This window comes from Euphorbia lathyris, chromosome 10 (genome assembly GCF_963576675.1).
Source record: "Euphorbia lathyris chromosome 10, ddEupLath1.1, whole genome shotgun sequence".
NCBI classification, from domain to species: domain Eukaryota; kingdom Viridiplantae; phylum Streptophyta; class Magnoliopsida; order Malpighiales; family Euphorbiaceae; genus Euphorbia; species Euphorbia lathyris.
The window spans coordinates 40,420,371-40,438,947 of record NC_088919.1 but is presented as its reverse complement, the minus strand read 5'-3'; the positions used below and the strand labels follow the sequence as shown (position 1 = coordinate 40,438,947).

The window sequence follows — 18,577 nt, the reverse complement described above, 5'->3', positions numbered from 1 at the left end:
CCTCTTTACAGCCTTTACAACCTCCTGATCCTCATCATAGTGCTCAAAATGACGATTATTCAGCAGAAAATACACCACAAATTCCTTCATCAGTAATTACCAGAATTGACTCACCGACAACTAATCACAATATGCCAGTTGTTGCAAATGAAATTACAGCAAGACGATCTACCAGGGTCACTCAAAAACCTTCGTGGTTACAAGATTTTGTTGTCAATCAAGTGATTCATGATGACAATATTATTCAATACAGCGATCATTATCAAGCTTCTTTGGTTTCTATGAGTAAAGAGCATGAACCAAGAAGTTATAAAGAAGCAAAAGGGCAACCTCAATGGGAGAAAGCTATGGCAGAAGAGATTTCAGCCTTGGAGAAAAACAAAACCTGGACAATGGTGCAATTGCCGCTTGGTAAACGTACAATTACTTCCAGGTGGATTTTTAAGATTAAATATGCCCTTGATGGATCAGTTGCTCGGTACAAAGCAAGATTAGTTGCTCGAGGTTATGATCAGCAAATTGGTGTAGATTATCATGATAGCTATTCTCCTGTCACTAAAATCACAACAGTAAGGGTGTTTCTTGTAGTGGCAACTACGAATGGTTGGCCAATACAGCAGATTGACATCAACAACGCGTATTTGCATGGTTCTATTGAAGAAGAACTATATATGCAGCCACCAGAGGGGTATATCAACTCTAATTGTAACCTTGTTTGCAGGCTTGATAAGTCCTTGTACGGCTTGAAGCAAGCCGGAAGACAATGGAACAAAGTTTTTTCAGAAAAGCTTTTACAGTTGGGATTTGTGAAGTCTGTTCATGATTATTGCTTGTTTACCAAACAAACTGAAGATGGGAATTTTTTGGCACTTATAGTCTATGTGGATGATGTGTTAATCACTGGCACTTCCATCATGCTAATTGAAGAAGTTAAAAAAGCTTTGGATGCTAGTTTTACTATAAAGGATATGGGGGAGGCAAAATTTTTCCTTGGTGTTGAATTGGCCAGGTCTGATAGAGGGTTGTTTATTTCACAGTCTAAATATATAAGGGATTTGATCAAGGATGCTGGTTTGAGTGAAGCTCACAGTGTTGATAATCCTTTTCCCACAGGGTTAAAGCTAGATGAAGAATCTCCTGCCTATGAAAAACCAGAGAGCTATAGAAGATTAGTTGGGAGATTGTTATATTTAGGCTTTACCAGGCCTGATATTGCTTTTGCTACACAACAATTAAGCCAGTTCATGAGTATTCCTACTTGTATCCAAATGGAGGCAGCCAGGCATGTCGTGAAATATTTGAAGGGCACCGTTACGATGGGTTTGTATTACACAGACAATTCTGATTTATCTCAAATGAGAGGCTATTGTGATTCAGATTGGGGTAGGTGTTCAGTTACTAGACGATCGATGACAGGCTATTGTGTGTTTGTTGGAGATTGCCTTGTGTCTTGGAAATCAAAGAAACAAGGGCCAGTTAGCAAAAGTTCTGCAGAAGCAGAATACAGAGCTATGTCAATTACATCTTGTGAATTGAAATGGTTGACGTATTTGTTGGCTGAATTTCATATTGCACCTCAATTACCAATCACATTGTTTTGTGACAGTCAAGCAGCCATATATATAGCAGCCAATCCTGTTTTCCACGAGAAGATGAAGCACGTGGAAATCGACTGTCATTTTGTTCGACAATATATGGAAGCAGGATTTCTATATACTCCGTATATTACTTCGGCTAATCAGCTTGCTGATTTGTTCACAAAGCCTCTTACAGGAGCTCAGATGGCTTCAGCCTTGAATCAAATGCATTTGTATCAAAGTGTTGACATTTCATCTTCTTTTACTGCAGATGGAAATAAACCCAGTAACAACACAGTTGTGAAAGACAAGATGAAAAGTATTTCATCTTGAGGAGGGGTGTTAGAGAATAAAATAGTTGAAGGAGTTATATTGTAATTAGCCTTAGGGTTTATTGTATAAATAGCTGATATTTTATCAGCAATGTCGATATATTGAAATCCTTTCTTCTTCTTTTCTCTGTTTCACTTTTAAATACATTATATGTAGGGATAATGTACCAAAATAGGCTTATGATTTTTGGAGAAGTATCAATTTAGGTTCCACTTATAAAATAGCATAAATATAGGTTTAACGTTTAAAAAAAAGTTATCAATTTAGGCTTCGATAACATATTGTAAGGGGTGAAAAATACCACTTTTATAGAGTTAAGGGGGTAAATAGAACATTCTATGAGTTAGGGGGATAAATGGACAAGTTGAGGGGGTGAGAAATAACACTTTTATGGAGTTAAGGGGGTAAATAGAACATCCGATGAGTTGAGGGGGTAAAATGACCAATTTAGACAAGTTAAGAGGGCTGGGGAAGCATTAGGCCTTTAAAATAACATATCACACACCTATAAGAGGTCTGAATGAGCCAACTATAAATATGTGATAAGTTAAAGCCAACTATATATATTGATAGGTTATTTTAAAAGTTTAGAATATCAATCGATAAAATATATTAAATTTAAGGATGTAACCATTTTTTTATTTTGCAATATCAAATACTTAAAACATATGTATTGTAAAATGGAGGACTAAAAAAGTCGGTTGGTGCTTTTCTTTTACTTGCCTTAATCTCATCTTCCTTTTTTGTTAGTGGTGAATGAAGGATAAGAAAGCTACTTTTTTTTTTGGATTTCCCAAATTATATATTGCTTTAACTTTTTCTTTTTTTTAATACTATCAAATAAATTTACGCTACACTTATTAACAGTAGCGAATATAAGATTATTCGGTTGGGGGCTGAATTTATATGTAGTGTGTAAAAAAAAATTGCTAAATCGGTGTTTAATAGAAAAAATTCGGATTTAGAAAAAGTCTAATAGACTAAAAGAATTAGAAATTTAGATTTAAAATGGGCCTAACAAGTAAAAAAAATTAAAAATTTGGATTTAATAAGAGTCTAACATGCCAAAAAAAATTAGAAATTTGGATTTAGAGGACCTAACAGGCTAAAAAATTAGAATTTTGGATTTAAAGAGGATCTAACAGGACTTTAGCCAATTTTGGGGTGCTAATTCAGCACCCGATCTAAATTTCTTGGAAACAGGGAGCCGAAACCACCACAGACTCAAATTTTTTAAAGAGATTCCGACCACTACAACCAGCAACACCATCTCCATTAAGAGCATCCACAATCTCGAAATTATCTGATTCAATCTCAATCAAACGGTAACCCTTATTTGATGCGAATCCAGCCACTCAATCCCCATGACAGTCACGAATGCCTCTACCCAACTTATTAACATTAGGTACGATGTTTGTTTGTTTTCTTGTTTTTTTTTTTTTTTTTTTGAAGAAAGGTACTATGTTAATTAAAAACTTTTTTTTTTTTGAAAGGGAAGGCAGAAATTATTTTACATTTTTATTACTTACATGAGTTTTTTACATTTATATAATATAATGTTTTTATAATTAGGAACTCAAAAGCAAAAAGAAATGGCATTCTAATCTAAGCCAATAGAGGGAAAAAAAACTTTTAATTTCTTCTTTAGATTTGCGTTTTCTTGGGGATAAACTAATTCTTTACTTTGTTTTATACAAAGGAGTTTTGTCTACTCTCAAACGTGAAATCATTTCTACAATGGAAGACTGAAGTAAATTCTAACTAGAATACGTTTTTCGTCGTTGTGCCAAAAATTGTTCAAACACGGTCTATTAATGCTCTATTACGATGTATGAAATTGATAATGCAAATTGAAGCTTAAATAATGTACTTTTCAATTGTAATTTTTTTTAATTATGTGAAAATATAGAATGAACCTTTTACTTTTCTTCTCAAACAAAAAAAATAATAATAATAATTACAAACTCATATTAAATTAACTTCTTTTTAACACAACTAAATATTAGCCTAAACTCAATATTCTTATAGAAGAGTGAAGACATGTGAACTGTAAAAAACAACAATAAAAACGACCACAATAAAAAAAATAAATTGAAAAAAATATATCGAAGTAAAGTTGAAATCATATGGAGTGTTATCAAGAAAAAAGAAAAATAATGAATAATAATAAATTTTGAGTATAATAACAGTGAAACTAGGGTCATGGAATGCTGGTGAAAAAATAAACTAATAACGGAAATGTCCATCGGAATTCCGTCGTGATTTCTCCCTATTTAGACTTTATAGTCAAATGAATTGGCATCACATATGGAATCTGCGACGTGAAAATCTGTCGCTGATGCTTAATGCCAAAAAAAGGTCTAATTTTTAACATATTTTCGTCTATGGACTCTTGTTCCGGCTCCAAATTGGCAAATATTTAAACACCGCAACACTATATATGTATATATATAGTCCATTCCAATTGCTGTTTAGCAGTATAAACTACACATATCTTAAGCAGTTTATGTTGCATTAGCATAAGAGTATGAACTAGAAGTATATATTAGTAATGACTAATCAGTTCCAACTTGACAAGGAATATACACAGGACATGAGCAGGAGCATGTGTTATAAGCAATGACCACAAGTTTAAAACAGCTATGGCAATTAGAACTTTATACATAAATAGAAATATGACATGTTCCACATAATATAACATCTCAAGCATGACCCGGCTTTAACCCATCAATGGCTATAGAGACATTCTGAATTTTCTCATACTCGTATGAATTACCTCCCGCACTGCATCTTCTTGTTAATTTCAAGCAAACACACCCTGTAAACAACAAAATTCCAGCTAGTATCCAACTGAATTGCAAGTTGGCCAGTGCCCTAGCCCTTAAGTCTGCATCGACCGATGTACACGTGACAGCTCCAAGCATTTCATCAGACATCTGCGTGACACAACCTTCAGGTATAAATTCAGGAATCCACAACACAAACCCCATAATCATAAACCAACAGCCCTGGAATACAACAGAGATCGCCAGAACGAGAGCGAAAGGAAAACTGGATTGAACACTGGTGGCAGCTAAAGCTGAAACAAGAGATACAAACACTATTAGCTGCAAGAGCCAGTGATAATGACCTTCAAGTCCAACATGATCCGTTGAGTGGAAACGGAGCAGGAAAAGCTCTTGACCGAAAACCGAGGCTACAAGAATTCCACTGACCCCAGAAAGGATATTAGATGAACCAGCAATCTCTGCAGAAAGGGTGAAACATGCAAATATGCCAAGATGGAGAAACATGGTTGCATGCTCAAAATTGGAAAGCTTGAAAGCAAAGTGGAACATAGGATAGTCTAGAAGTTGGACCAGAATTGCAAAGACAGAGAAAGATAGGATGAAGATAAGCTCCAAGTACTTGAGTCTTGAAAGAGAGCCATAAAATGGGTACCAAAACTTCACAGTGAAGTTAGCAGAGCCCCTAAGGCAGTAAGCTCTGATAGTGTTAATGGCATGCCATAATCCAAGCAAAATTAAAGCAAAAGCTGGTACAAAATGCCCTATAAACGTACCCATGAAAGCTTCTGTTATCAGTAGGCACGAAGATAATCCCCCAAGCTTTTTAAATACCTAAAGCAATTACAAAAGACAAAATATTTCAAGTATTTGTCAAAAAATCAGTGCATGTGGCATGTGTTTCCACAAATAAAATTGCAAGCAACATAAAGATAAGGAAAAATACAAAACATGAACCTTTACAAATACATTCCCATGGTTTAAAAGTTCACAAACACGGATCTGAGGTTTCTTCCATTTGCGAGGTAGGGTACCCGCGGGTAGTGTCAATCCGAAACCCTTACCCGTTCATTTTTTTCACTAACCATGCCCGTCCCATTATCCTAACGGGTATACTTCATGAATCCTATACCCATCCCATTTAAATTGCGGGTACCTTTACCCGTTAAGGATCAATGCATAAAACAAAAATATTACAAATTTAACAAAAGATAAATTTAATAAACCATTTATAAATAATTCATCTACAAATTTAACAAATATTCCAAAATCTAAAAATTCTAAATCAACCTTAATCAATAAAAATAAATTGGCTTAGTGGTAAAAGTCAATAGATGAAAGCCAAAATATATGGCGGGTAACGGGTACCCTAGGGGGTATTCCTATACCTGTCACGGGTAAGTTTTTGAGCTCATACCCTTTTATACAAAGTACGGGTAAAATTAGAAGATCTATTTTTATATTTATACCTAAAAACAATAGGACACCAAAAAAAAAAGAATATGAGACTCCCAGAAAGGAAGAGGATGGTGGCAGCCAAACTGGAAAATTTCTAGCATGACCGGGACCAAACTGGTTTCGGACCACTCCAATGTTGACATGTCAGCACACAGGCTGACATGTCAACATCTAAGTGGTCTAAGACCAGTTGGTTCAGAAGTTCTCGCCAAACTGTTTCTTGACACTTCAGCTACTTGATAAATCACTCAAGGTTCCAAGTTAACAGCAATCACTGATGAAACTTAGCAATGTAACATTCATAATAATCAAGATCATTAAATCATTTCTTTTGTTAATTATTGTGGTTGGGTTTCCATTGAACTCAATAAACCGACCATTGCATAAGACACAAAAAAAGACACGACTCTTCAAGCCTATGAAGGAGTGCATGGTTTTGCTATCTGTGTGTAGTGGAGAGTGATCTGTGTCCAATATATAAAGTATGCTATAGCCAAATAGGATGTTTCCACTTGTTCAAGAAATTGAATTCTAGGAATGATCAAAATAGTCACCCAACAATAATAAGGTTCAGTAATAACAAGATTCCAGGGTATATTATTCCACATTTCCACTACTTTAGTGGTCTACAAAAGGTGACGTCTGCATATTAATTTTAGTCCAACACTCCACTTTGAAAAGTTAAAAAGATTAACAGCACTGGAAAAAGGAAAACATATACCAAACCTGCAAAAATCATAGAAATTCACGCAAAGGCAATCAAATCCATTAGGAACTTGGATGCTCACCTCTCCTTTTTCTTCTTTTCCTTCATTTTCCGGGAGGGCTTGTGACTAGTATATGAACACAAGTAAAAGGTTTCAGTCACAATCACAAGAATAAAGCATTTCATCGCACTCACTTTTGCTTGAATTTCTCAGTGTTATCAAGCTATGCTAAGAACAAACAAATACTTCTGCCTAGATGAAGGAAAAGATCCACGCAAACATGCAATCCAACAGGAGCAGCGATTTTTAGGGTGTTAGACCCCCTCTCAAAAGGAAGCAATTGATAATTTAAGCTTTCTCTGATCATTGGTTCATCAAACCGACAACAGAAAAACAAGGCTGAAAGGGGGCCACACAATGCTGCAATCCTAGTTGCATCAAGAAGCTTAATGTGAAAAATGATAAAATAAAATTATAAAACCATCAATGTAGTCAATGTTTCAAAAACATTAATGTCAAGGAGATTATAACAACTCTAATCAACTAGGAGCCTAGCCTTCCATTTTCAAATAAAGGGAGAAGGTTAAAAGTACTAGGAGAGACCAGCAAACAGGATACATAACATCAAGTAACATATTGCCATAATTCACTTGAAAAGTATCAGAAAATAAGGTACAGTCTTTCAGCATGTCTAAAGCTGTATCACAATATAAATAAAACTGCAAAAGGGAACATGAGGTATTACATAATAAGATAAAGGAGTAAAATAGGTCTATTACATTTCATAAACATTAAATTGCCATTCTTTATTAAATCAGCCAGGCTATATATACTGTACAATAGGAAGCTCACTTCACGCTTACAACTAGGGGTCAGTTTGGAACCAAACTGGAACCAGATCAAACAGGCAGCTCCAATCTGATCAAAAGGGGAACCTTAACTGCCCTTTGAGCAGCGGTTCCAGTTCCAGTTCAGGAACATGTGGTTTTAGAACAGTTCTCGGAATAGGCAGTTCCAGTTCCATCTCCGAACAAAGAATTTTAGGTATTATTCATACAAAGTTGATTTCTTTCCTGCTCGGAACAGGAAGCGCCAATAGCTGGTGTTATTTGGTTCATAACCTTCTGCAGCCAGTGTGGTTGTGGTTCATAGACTGGTTTGGTTCCATGCTGGCTTCTGGGAAGTTCTGAAATAGATCATGCCCCAGCCTCCTTACAACCAAGCAAGAAATTAAAAACAAAAAGCAATTTATTCTCTTTGTAATGAACAATTTAACGTCAGAAACTCAAGTAATTCTCAGAATGAACTCTGTCCAGCATTCCACCACCTTAGTACATAATTGAAATGTATGTGCACAGCAGGTTGTTGTGCTAAGCCTGTCAAAATTCTCTAACTGAAGCACGAAAATATCACAGAAAACAAGGCCCCTCCATGAAAAATTAAGATAAACATTACTTTCAACAAGCAGCATTTCCTGCAGAGTCATCGCCTTTCCCTAATCCCTCAATTAAGGAGATGTAGGTGCTGTCATCTGGAGTAATGCCTTTACTAACCATTTCCCTGAGCAGCTCTTCAGCATGATCTCCTTCCTGATTTTTGCATAAACCTTGAATCAATGCATTATAAGTGAGAAGTGTAGGATTGAATCCTATACTCAACATCTCATCTCTGACACGTAAAGCATCGTTCATATCACCTCTCCTACTATACCCACTAATTAGGGTATTATAGCTTATATGGTCTGGTTTAATTCCTCTGCTCTTCATCTCTTCGATAAGCTCACGAGCTTCTTCAACTTTCCCCTCCACACAACGGCCTCGCATTAGAGTATTGAATGTCACTTCATCAGGAACAACTTTCCTTCTATCCATCTCCTTCAACAATGCAAATGCACGAACCATGTTCCCATTAGCACAGTGACCATCAATCAACGCATTGAACATAATAAGATCTGGAAACACACCTTTAGAAACTATCCTTTCAAATAGGCTATCGGCCTCTTGCATTCTATTACGTTTACCTAATACATATATCAGCGATGTGTAAGTTACCAGTGTAGGCTGAAGACCTTCACTTACCATTTCATCATGGAGGCTAAATGCTTTCTTAGCATTCCCACATCTGCAAAATCCATTAATCAATATGTTATAGGTTATAGAATCAGGAACTATCCCCTTATCTGCCATTTCTTTCATCATATTCTCGGCTTCATCTATCTTTGCTTCCATGAACAATGCATGAATCAACAAATTATAAGTAGACACGGTAGGTAATATACCTCTCGTGACCATCTCATCCCTAAAGAGAAAAGCCTTCTCTAAATCCCCTTTGTTGCAGTACCCATCAATCAAAGTGTTGTAAGCCACAGCATTTGGTGACAACCCAAATTCTTTCATTTTCTCGAGCATCGTGGATGCGTCTTCAAGTCTGCCTTCCTTGCACATCCCACTTATAAGTGAGCCATATGTGTATGAATCAGGACTTATTCCTTTGTGTTTCATCAGATCAATAATCATTTGAGCACCTTCAACTCTCCCTCTCCAACAATATCCATGAATTAAGGTATTATATGTAACAACAGTCGGCTGAATCCCTAAACTCTCCATGAGTCCAATAAATTCCTTTGCTTTCTTTAGTTTCCCTTCCTTACACAAAACATTGATCATTATGTTGTATGTATAAACAGTTGACTCAATTCTCATCCTGAACATCTCTGCATACAAGACCCAAGCAGCTTGTGTCCGATTCAACTTCAAAAATAAACTTAGCATATCATTACATGTTTCCGTCTTAGGAACTATACCCTTTGCCTTCATCATGTCAAAACATTCAAATGCATACTCACATCTCTTAAGTTCACAGCAAGCCCTTATCAACATATCAAAAGCTATATTACTCACAGAACTTAACTGATCCCGGGCAGTCACCAGCTCATCAAAAACGCTCTTAACAGTTGCAATGCCACTGCCAACAATTTCTTTCAAGAGCTGTAGAGCAGGTTTCGGGGATGTTGAGCGAGAGACTACTACAACAGCGAGGCATTTGTTTGTGATATCTAGACGATTAAATCCGATGTGGGTTACAAACTGGAGAGCTAAATCAGGCCTTTTGTAGAGGCTGAGTAGAGTGGTCGAAATAAGGGAAGGAGTGAGATTAGGGGCAAGATGTTTGACAAAATGCCACTGAGAAGATTCGATTGAGTTAAGCAGAGAATGATGGGTGATTACTGGTGATGAGTTTGTTGGATTGATTGAATTTAGAGTTTCAGTCTGTAGGGTGCCGGCTTTCAGGTCTGCCGTTGAAGAGAAAAGTGCAGAGTGATGACGCTGGGAGAATATAGAGAGCTTGAGGTTATTGTGTTTGGTTATTTGAGAAACTAGGGATTCGTACGGTTTCATATTATGAAGAAAGTACCTGAGCTTGTCGCACAGAAAGGAAGACTGAAGGAGTTACAGGCAGCAAGGAAGAGAATTTTGCTATGTTTGTTTGGAGGGATCGAAATAGGAACTAGTAGGAAAGTAGGAGACGATGACGGACTGCCCTGAAATTGAATGATGAATTAAGAGTAGGGAGAAGTAGAGAAGTAAACCCTAGAGGTTTGGCTATTTGCAAAGATAAGCATCTAGTTCTAAAAAATTACAATTCGAATCCACAACCTTTCAACTCTCAAATTAAAGGTGAACCAACTAAACAATGCTTATTTGGTAACGATTACTTGGTGATATCATACGAATCATGTCACGATATATGTGTCCTAAACTCAAGCCAATAAGGACATACGGAATAAGAGGGACTTTCGGATATGACTATATTGGAATAAAACACTTTCAGGACACGTGGATTGATGAGATGCATTCTAAGAGCAATCATAGTGGTTGCAACAAGTTATTCTTCAAATGGGTGTCACATCATCATAAAATACATCCATAAAAAACACATCACTATATTTTATTACTTCAAGATTTTGTAGGGTCCACTTGTCATACTTTATTCATCCACTTAATTAATATACAAATAATAATTTTTAACACAATAAATAATTAATTCAATACTTTTTAATAATTCCTTAAAATTATATAATATGTATAGGTTAAGGTGCAAAAATATCCCTAACGTTTTAAGTTAGGAGCAATTTTAACCCTAACGTCTAAAATAATGCAATTGTATCCCTAATATTAGAAGTCAATAACAATTTTACCCTTAACATTGATAAATTAAGTTACTTTGAAAAATAATTAATCAAACTGTATTCTCGGTCATGAATTTTGTCATCTACACTTAACACGTGCGTCATTTTATCAGTATCAAATCACAAACATATGTTGGGATGTGAAAAAAAAATACTGTCTTTTGTACGAATTGGCCCAAATTGACCCAAATTATGAACGTTAGAGGTAAATTTGCTCTTGACTACCACCATTAGGGGTAAAATTGCACCATTTTAGACGTTAAGAGTAAAATTGCTTCTGATCCAAAATGTTAGGGTATTTTTGCACCTTAACCCAATATTTATTATTATTCTCCTAAAATTTGTTAATTGAATAAAAAATAATTTATTAAAAAAATATCGACTAATTGAGTTTTAATAATCAGAAAAAAAACACACTTGAAATAATTATTACTATGTGAAAATAATACATTATAGATTTATAATAGAAACATGAGATTACACACGATAAAATAACAGAACATTATATAATGATCATTCATTAAGGTCGGTGATTCCGAAACGTTGCCATATATGCTCGACTAGATCGCGTTTTAGATTGAAATGGCTCGATCTAGTACGGATCTGTAAATCCCTTGCGAGGCAAGCCGCAAAATCAGGAGAAGGACCTTGTCGAAGGTCGTCAATACCTTGTGATTCATATACTTCTGCGAACCAAGTGCTCATTATATACTGGTTCATCAGCAAAGTAGTCATTATATAATCGTTGTGCACCTTCTACACGATTTCGATCAACATATTTTCTATGACGTGTTGGTGCAGATGATTGTGCCGCTTGTTGTAAAAAATATTGATTAAAATGGTCTCAATTTGTTAACTGATAATAATCATAATTATATCAGGAGCATTTATGTAACTTTTAGTCTTCAACGGTAACATAAACCGTTAAGCCTATAAGTAGAAAACTGTTAGGCTATCTCAAGTACTTTTTCTCATTATTCTTTTCTGTAACAATTCTCTCGATCTCTTCTTTCTCTCCTCTCTCTCAATTCTCCAATGGAGTTTTTAATACTTTTGTATTAGTTCTTGTAAATACTCAACTCATAAATAAAATCACAATTACCATTCCTATATTCTGTATGTTATGATGGTATCAGAGCAAGATTACTAGCTTCCGCGCATATTCAATAGTGATTTTCAATCACATGAGTTGATTCACCTTCTTCGGTTCAAGAAATCATTGATTTCTCATCTTTATCTTCTTCAATCTTGAAGAATCCCTAATTCCTCTTTCGGTTCAAGAAATCATTGATTTCTCATCTTTACCTTCTTCAATCTTGAAGAATCCCTAATTCCTCTTTTCCCAAGACTCTTTTCTTTTCCCCTTTCTAGGGTTCTAATTTTTCAATCTTGACTATTGAATATACAATGGCTTCAAAGATTACTGAATCCAGTCCCTATTTCATACACCCAAGTGAGAATCCTTCTATAGTTCTTGTGACACCACCATTATCTGGGCCAGGAGATTATCACTCTTGGTGTCAAAACATGAAGATGGCTCTTTTATCCAAGAACAAATTGGATTTCGTTGATGGTACCATCACTGCTCCTATGCAAGACTCTACTCTGCATTCAAACTGGAAAAGGTACAACAATCTTGTTCTCTCCTAGATTATTCGATCTATGTCTGTCTCTATTGCACAAAGTGTAATTTGGTTAGGTGATGCAAAGAAGGTATGGGATAATCTTAAAGAAAGATTCGCTCAGTCAGATGTATTTTGTCTTGCTGATCTTCAAGGAGAAATTTACACACTGCAGTAAGGTAACAAGACTGTTTCTGAGTATTTTACACATCTTCAAATGCTATGGGATGAGTTAGTGTCTATTGGAGCAATACTTGATTGTGTGTGTGAGGGATGCACATGTAATGCCTTGAAAGTGGTTAGAGAAGATAGGGACACAAATCAGGTCATATGCTTTCTTAAAGGCCTAAATGATTCTTTTGGAACAGTGAGGTCTCAAATTATGGTTATGGATCCCTTGCCAAATATCAACAAATTTTTTTCTTTGGTTATTCAATTTGAAAGGCAAAATCATTCTTTAGATATGTCTATATCAACTCAAGATTTAGTTGCACTAGCACAGAATGTCAAGAATGGAAAAAGATTCGGGAATCCAGGAAAGAAATGTACTCACTGTGGCATGAAAAATCATGCCATAGACACATGTTATAAAAAACATGGCTATCCTCCTGGTTATAAATTCAGAGGCAATACATCAAGGGCAAATTTGGCTGATTGTGGTGAACAACATGGTCATGATGGTGATGGAACTCTTGGTTCTGCTCCCAGTTTTGAATTACCTTCTAACCCTGTTGTTACTCCTCATCTTACTGCTGAGAAAATTCAACAACTTCTTGCCTTAATTCCCAGCACCAGGAACACTCATGTTAATTATGCTATTGCATTCCCTATAGACACCTCTACCACAGCTAATGAAGGTACCTCCCATTCTATTCTTTTAACTGAAGTTAAAAAGTCTAATTGGATAGTGGATACAGGTGCTAGTTGTCATATATCTAGCACTAAATAGTTATTCATTAGTCTCAAACCAGTAAGTAATTGGAAAATTATATTGCCTAATCAATCTGAGTTATATGCTACACACATAGGCACCATTAAACTCACTAATGACTTTGTTCTGTATGATACTCTATTTGTGCCTACTTTTGCGTATAACCTCATATCTGTCTCCAAATTAACTACTACTTTGAGATGTGTTATTAAATTTACTGCTGAGTATTGTTTTATACAGCATTTACAGATGAAGAAGATGATTGGGTTAACTAAACTACATGATGGGTTATATCATTTGTACAAAACTGATTCACATGATGATCAACCTATTTTACATGCTGCTGCAAACCCTGTGCTATATTCTTCATCTGCTGTTAATCCTTCCATGACTTGTTCTGTTTCTGATGTATCTTGTATTTCTGATGTATCTTACAACTTAACCCATGTACAGTTGTGGCATAATAGGTTAGGTCACATTTCTCTTTCCACATTGAAACTGTTGAAAAAGCACTTGAACGATGTTGAATTCTATGATATACCTTGTGATACTTGTCATTTTGCTAGACACAAAAAGGCATTTTTTCCTTTAAGTGTAACTCAGTCTAAGGCACCTTTTTGATTTGATACACATGGACATATAGGGTCCTACACATGTTAGCATTCATGGACATAGGTATTTCCTAACTGTTGTAGATGACTTTTCAAGGTATACTTGGATTTTTTTAATTCATTCTAAGGCAGTAGTGTCTATTTTAGTTCCACGGTTTGTTCAAATGGTTAAAACACAATTTGACAAAACCATAAGGGTCATTAGAACAGATAATGGGTTGGAATTCAAGCTGCAAAACTTTTATAGTAGTCATGGCATAGTTCACCAAACTAGCTGTGTTGAAACCCCTCAACAAAATGGAATTGTTGAGAGGAAACATCAGCACATCCTTAATATTGCTCGTGCACTTCAGTTTCAAAGTGGTTTGTCTATTGATTACTGGTCATATTTCGTTTCACATGCTATTTTCATTATCAATAGGCTGCCTTCTAGAATCATTCAGTTTAAATCACCTTATGAACTGCTTTATCAACAGTTACCTTCTTATAGTGAGTTTAAATCTTTTGGTTGCCTTTGTTATATCAATACTTTAGATAGAAACAGAAAGAAATTTGATGCTAGAGCTGAGAAGGGTTGTAGACACCGAGTCGGAGGACCTGTGATGAAAACCTGAAAACAAGACGGTTGAAGCGATTGATTCCGAAAGTTTCAAAAATAATAAAATAAATAAGTTACAGTCGGTCGCTGTTGTCGATCGGATAGCTCGCGAATGCTTAACGGCACGGTGCGAGTGCTTAGCGGCGGCCGGCGCGCATTCGACGACAGTCGGACGCACGCTCGACGACGCGAAGCACGCGCTCGACGTCTGTCGGACGCACGCACCCAACCATGAATAGTACGCGCTCGGTGTCCGAGCAAGGCACGAGCTTGGCGGCACGGGACGCGCACTCGTCGATAACGGGACGTGTGCAACCGGCAGTGCGGAACACGCGTTCGGCGGTCACGACGCGTGAACGCCCGACGACGCGGAACGCGAGTTCGACGGCCGCGGGGCGTGCACGCCCGACGGCGCGAGGCACGCCCCGACGGCCGTTGAGCGAGTGCCCAATCGCGTTGGGTGGAAGCCCAAAGGTAGGGGGCGCGAGCGCCCAACCGCGTCGGGCGGACGCCCAACGGCAGTTGGGCGCGCGCGCCCAACCGTGCGTTGGGCGCTCGCCCAACGCTGTTGGACGACCGCCCAACAATTGGTGGGCGATCGCCCAACAATCGTTGGGCGGCCGCCCAACAATCTTGGGCGGTAGCCCAACGTGATGTTGGGCGGCCGCCCAACGGCTTTGGGCGACGCCCAATTTTGCTCGGGCGTCGCCCAAAGTTTCCGGGACCCGTTTCCCTATATAAGGGGCACGGATCCCAATGCAAACAGGGAGAAAGAGGAGGGGATTTCTTGGAGCCTTTCTCACTCTAAACATTTTTAGAGAGAGAAAGTGAATTTTTTTTTAGAAAAATATTTTTTTTTCTCAAAAAATCCGAGTTTCCTAAAGTTAAACTTTTACTAAAAAATATAAAAAAAGGAAGATCGCGACTCGTGGAATCGATCAGCTTCGACTGTCAGATACCGAATTTAAGGTATTATCCGAGGACTAGACTCTTTTATTTTATTTTATTTATTCTCTTCTTCTATTTATTTTTTATGTTATAGTTTCTTTATTTGATTAGTTATTTATTTTATCACGTTTTATTTAATTAGCGTATTTATTTAATTTTCGTTTCGTGTTGAATAAAATTCGGTTTTGTTTTAAGATAGAAAACCTCGTTTTGATATCCCAATACGAACCGTGATCCGATAAAAAGGTAGTTCGGGTATCGAAAAACGTTGAAATTATAAGTTTCTAATTTAAAAAAAAAAATTTCCAAATAATGTTTTAAAATAAAAACATCGTTTTAGGAACTTCCGTTATTGACTATGATCCATTTTTGGTAGTTCGGAAATCCAAAACGATTGAATTAGATTTAATTTAAAGCTTTTGAATAAATCTGGAAACAATTAGAGTGCTGCTGTAATTTGCCATTTCTGTCACTAAGTGCTGTTTACCTACGGATTTTCCGTCGGTAAATCTGCCAAAACGCAAAAAATGCCATTTCAATCCCTTTTTCTCAACTTCTAAGCTTTTAAATCCTTAATATATATATGTATAGTTATGTAATATATGTGTTTCAAACTATTTTAGATGTTTAGTGTATATAATTATTTAGGATGTTTGTATATCATTCTTTATTTAATTTTTAAAACATAAGTATATGTATATATTTGTTCTTTTATTCATTTGAGTTATATTAGATCCTATTTTGAAGATTATTTACTTGGGCATTTTGGGAAATAATCAATAGATATTAGTATATGCTATTTTTTTATATTTAAAACTATAATAGTTATGTATATATGTAGTTTTGGGATATTTGGGTTATTTTATTGGTTATTGAATGAAATTATTTTGGGGTAAATGTTATGTTCTTATTTATGAGATTTATTTACTATTTTCACATCTTTAAAGTATAAATGTATTTTATCTAATATTTTCATATATGTATTATATAGTTTCCTCTTATTAACTTTTATTTTCATATTCTCTTTTTGATTTAAATGTATATATATATGCTAGAATTACTTTCTTTATTCTTTTGGATCATTCATGGGTCCATGTTTCAAATGGGCTTTATTTGATTATGAATCTTGCTTTAAATGGGTTTATTATTGTAATTATAATAGGTAGAGAAAGTCCATTAAATAAGAGGGGAAAATAAATCAAAAGAAAGAGAGTTTTCAATTTGATTATTTAAACTAATGAATTTTTAGAGGTTCCTAATGTAAATAAATGGAGTTGTTTTTTGTTAATATTTCAAATCGTTTCCAAAACACCACGTCTTAAAACCTTAATCCGTTCCAAAGGCGGATTAAGTGAACATGGTAATTAAAATCGCTTTCTTTGTGAATAATAGAGTTTTTGAATCATTTTCTTAAAGGATTTGTACAAAACAAAATTGACTTGTATGTTTAACCACGTTTTCTTAACTAAAGGTTTTTGTCTCAAACGTTTCCAAAGCACTTGAGTCGTTCCAACGGCGACTCGAGTAAACTTCACTAATCGGGGTTTTAAAACGCACCTAAATCGTTCCAACGGTGATTAAGGTGCGAACCATGTAAATAAACTCGTTTTGGGGAAATAAGTTAGTGTAGAATAAACACACGGCATGACATTTAAATAAAGTTGTAAATAAATCACTTCTTTCTTCCCCCTTCTCTGTGTATGTATAATATAAATGGGTGATTCTTTACTAATATGGCTTTTCAATAATATATGCTCAAAACGGTTTCTAAAAAAAGAAAGAAAAGGTTTCAAATGAATTTTAAACTTAAAGAAGTATACGATTAGTCCGTTATCGCCTAACATGCTGAGTAGGAGGCCGGTGGTTCATAACCGGGCGATGTCGGGGTGCCTAGTAGCCTTTCTCCGGAAAGGAGCTAGCCTTCTCAGCTCGTACCTAAGTTTCCCGAACCCACACCGGTCTCCCGCAAGGGATCGGTGTTCATTTTCCCATTCGTGGGTGGCGACTCTTCCATATCTCCGAGCTCCGGTCCTACCGAGCAGCTTGATTCCACGATTGGTTGCTTTCGGCGCCAATCACCGCTTACGTCGCCATGAGGTTGTCCACCCCCCGGTCCGCCCGGGAGATTAGGCCGCGGCACCTCGTCTAACAAGTGGCGACTCTGCTGGGGAAGCGAGAAATTTGATTCCGGAAGGCGTGTATTAAGCCCTTAACGGGGACGGATCGTTTTACTTCTTTTCATATGCATTCATGTGCATTATTGCAAACCCTTTGGGTAATTTCCGCGAAACCTCTAGCGAGAGTCCATTCGTCGCTCGAAAGAGGCTAGTGTAAGTTCCCCCTTACAGTAAGGCGCCAAAGGGTCCCCATCCATTCGTTAGGGGCGAATTTGTGCGATCCTGTGAGGTCCCGCGGTCAGCCGTGTCAGCATATAGTAGCCTTAGAAGTTTCCATAGGATCACCCGTTACTATTTTTGATGTGATAAATGAATCAATTCGTGTTTTTAAACCGCCACGATACGTGTCTAATCCTAAAGTAGGTAAAGAAAATGAGACGATGTGTTAATATATACTCGTGAATCGACATACTAATTACCCTAAAACATCGAAACAATTTGAACTAAAGACGACTTAGTCATCTCATATGAATGAACATGTGCGACCCGCCTTGTCCCTTTCGGTGTCCCGACGAAGGCACATGTTCAGGAAATGTGTTATGATGTAAGCACGTATTAGTATGAATCGGTTCGGTGTTAAGGATAGTTACATCTCGATACAAAAGACTATATTAACAGTAGCCGTTATTCACATTCTTTA

At 36.5% G+C, this 18,577-nt stretch overlaps 2 protein-coding genes across 2 annotated transcripts; both read right to left on the bottom strand.

The window, feature by feature from the left end:
• Positions 1–4,424: 4,424 nt before the first annotated feature.
• Positions 4,425–5,572, bottom strand: LOC136208846 (uncharacterized). Its single transcript, XM_066000100.1, has one exon. The coding sequence runs from the start codon at positions 5,474–5,476 to the stop codon at positions 4,613–4,615; it is 864 nt and encodes a 287-aa protein (XP_065856172.1). The 5' UTR covers positions 5,477–5,572; the 3' UTR covers positions 4,425–4,612.
• A 1,904-nt stretch (positions 5,573–7,476) lies between these two features.
• LOC136208845 (pentatricopeptide repeat-containing protein At2g15630, mitochondrial) lies at positions 7,477–10,415 on the bottom strand. Its single transcript, XM_066000098.1, has one exon. The coding sequence runs from the start codon at positions 10,257–10,259 to the stop codon at positions 8,319–8,321; it is 1,941 nt and encodes a 646-aa protein (XP_065856170.1). The 5' UTR covers positions 10,260–10,415; the 3' UTR covers positions 7,477–8,318.
• Between the last annotated feature and the right edge of the window lie 8,162 nt (positions 10,416–18,577).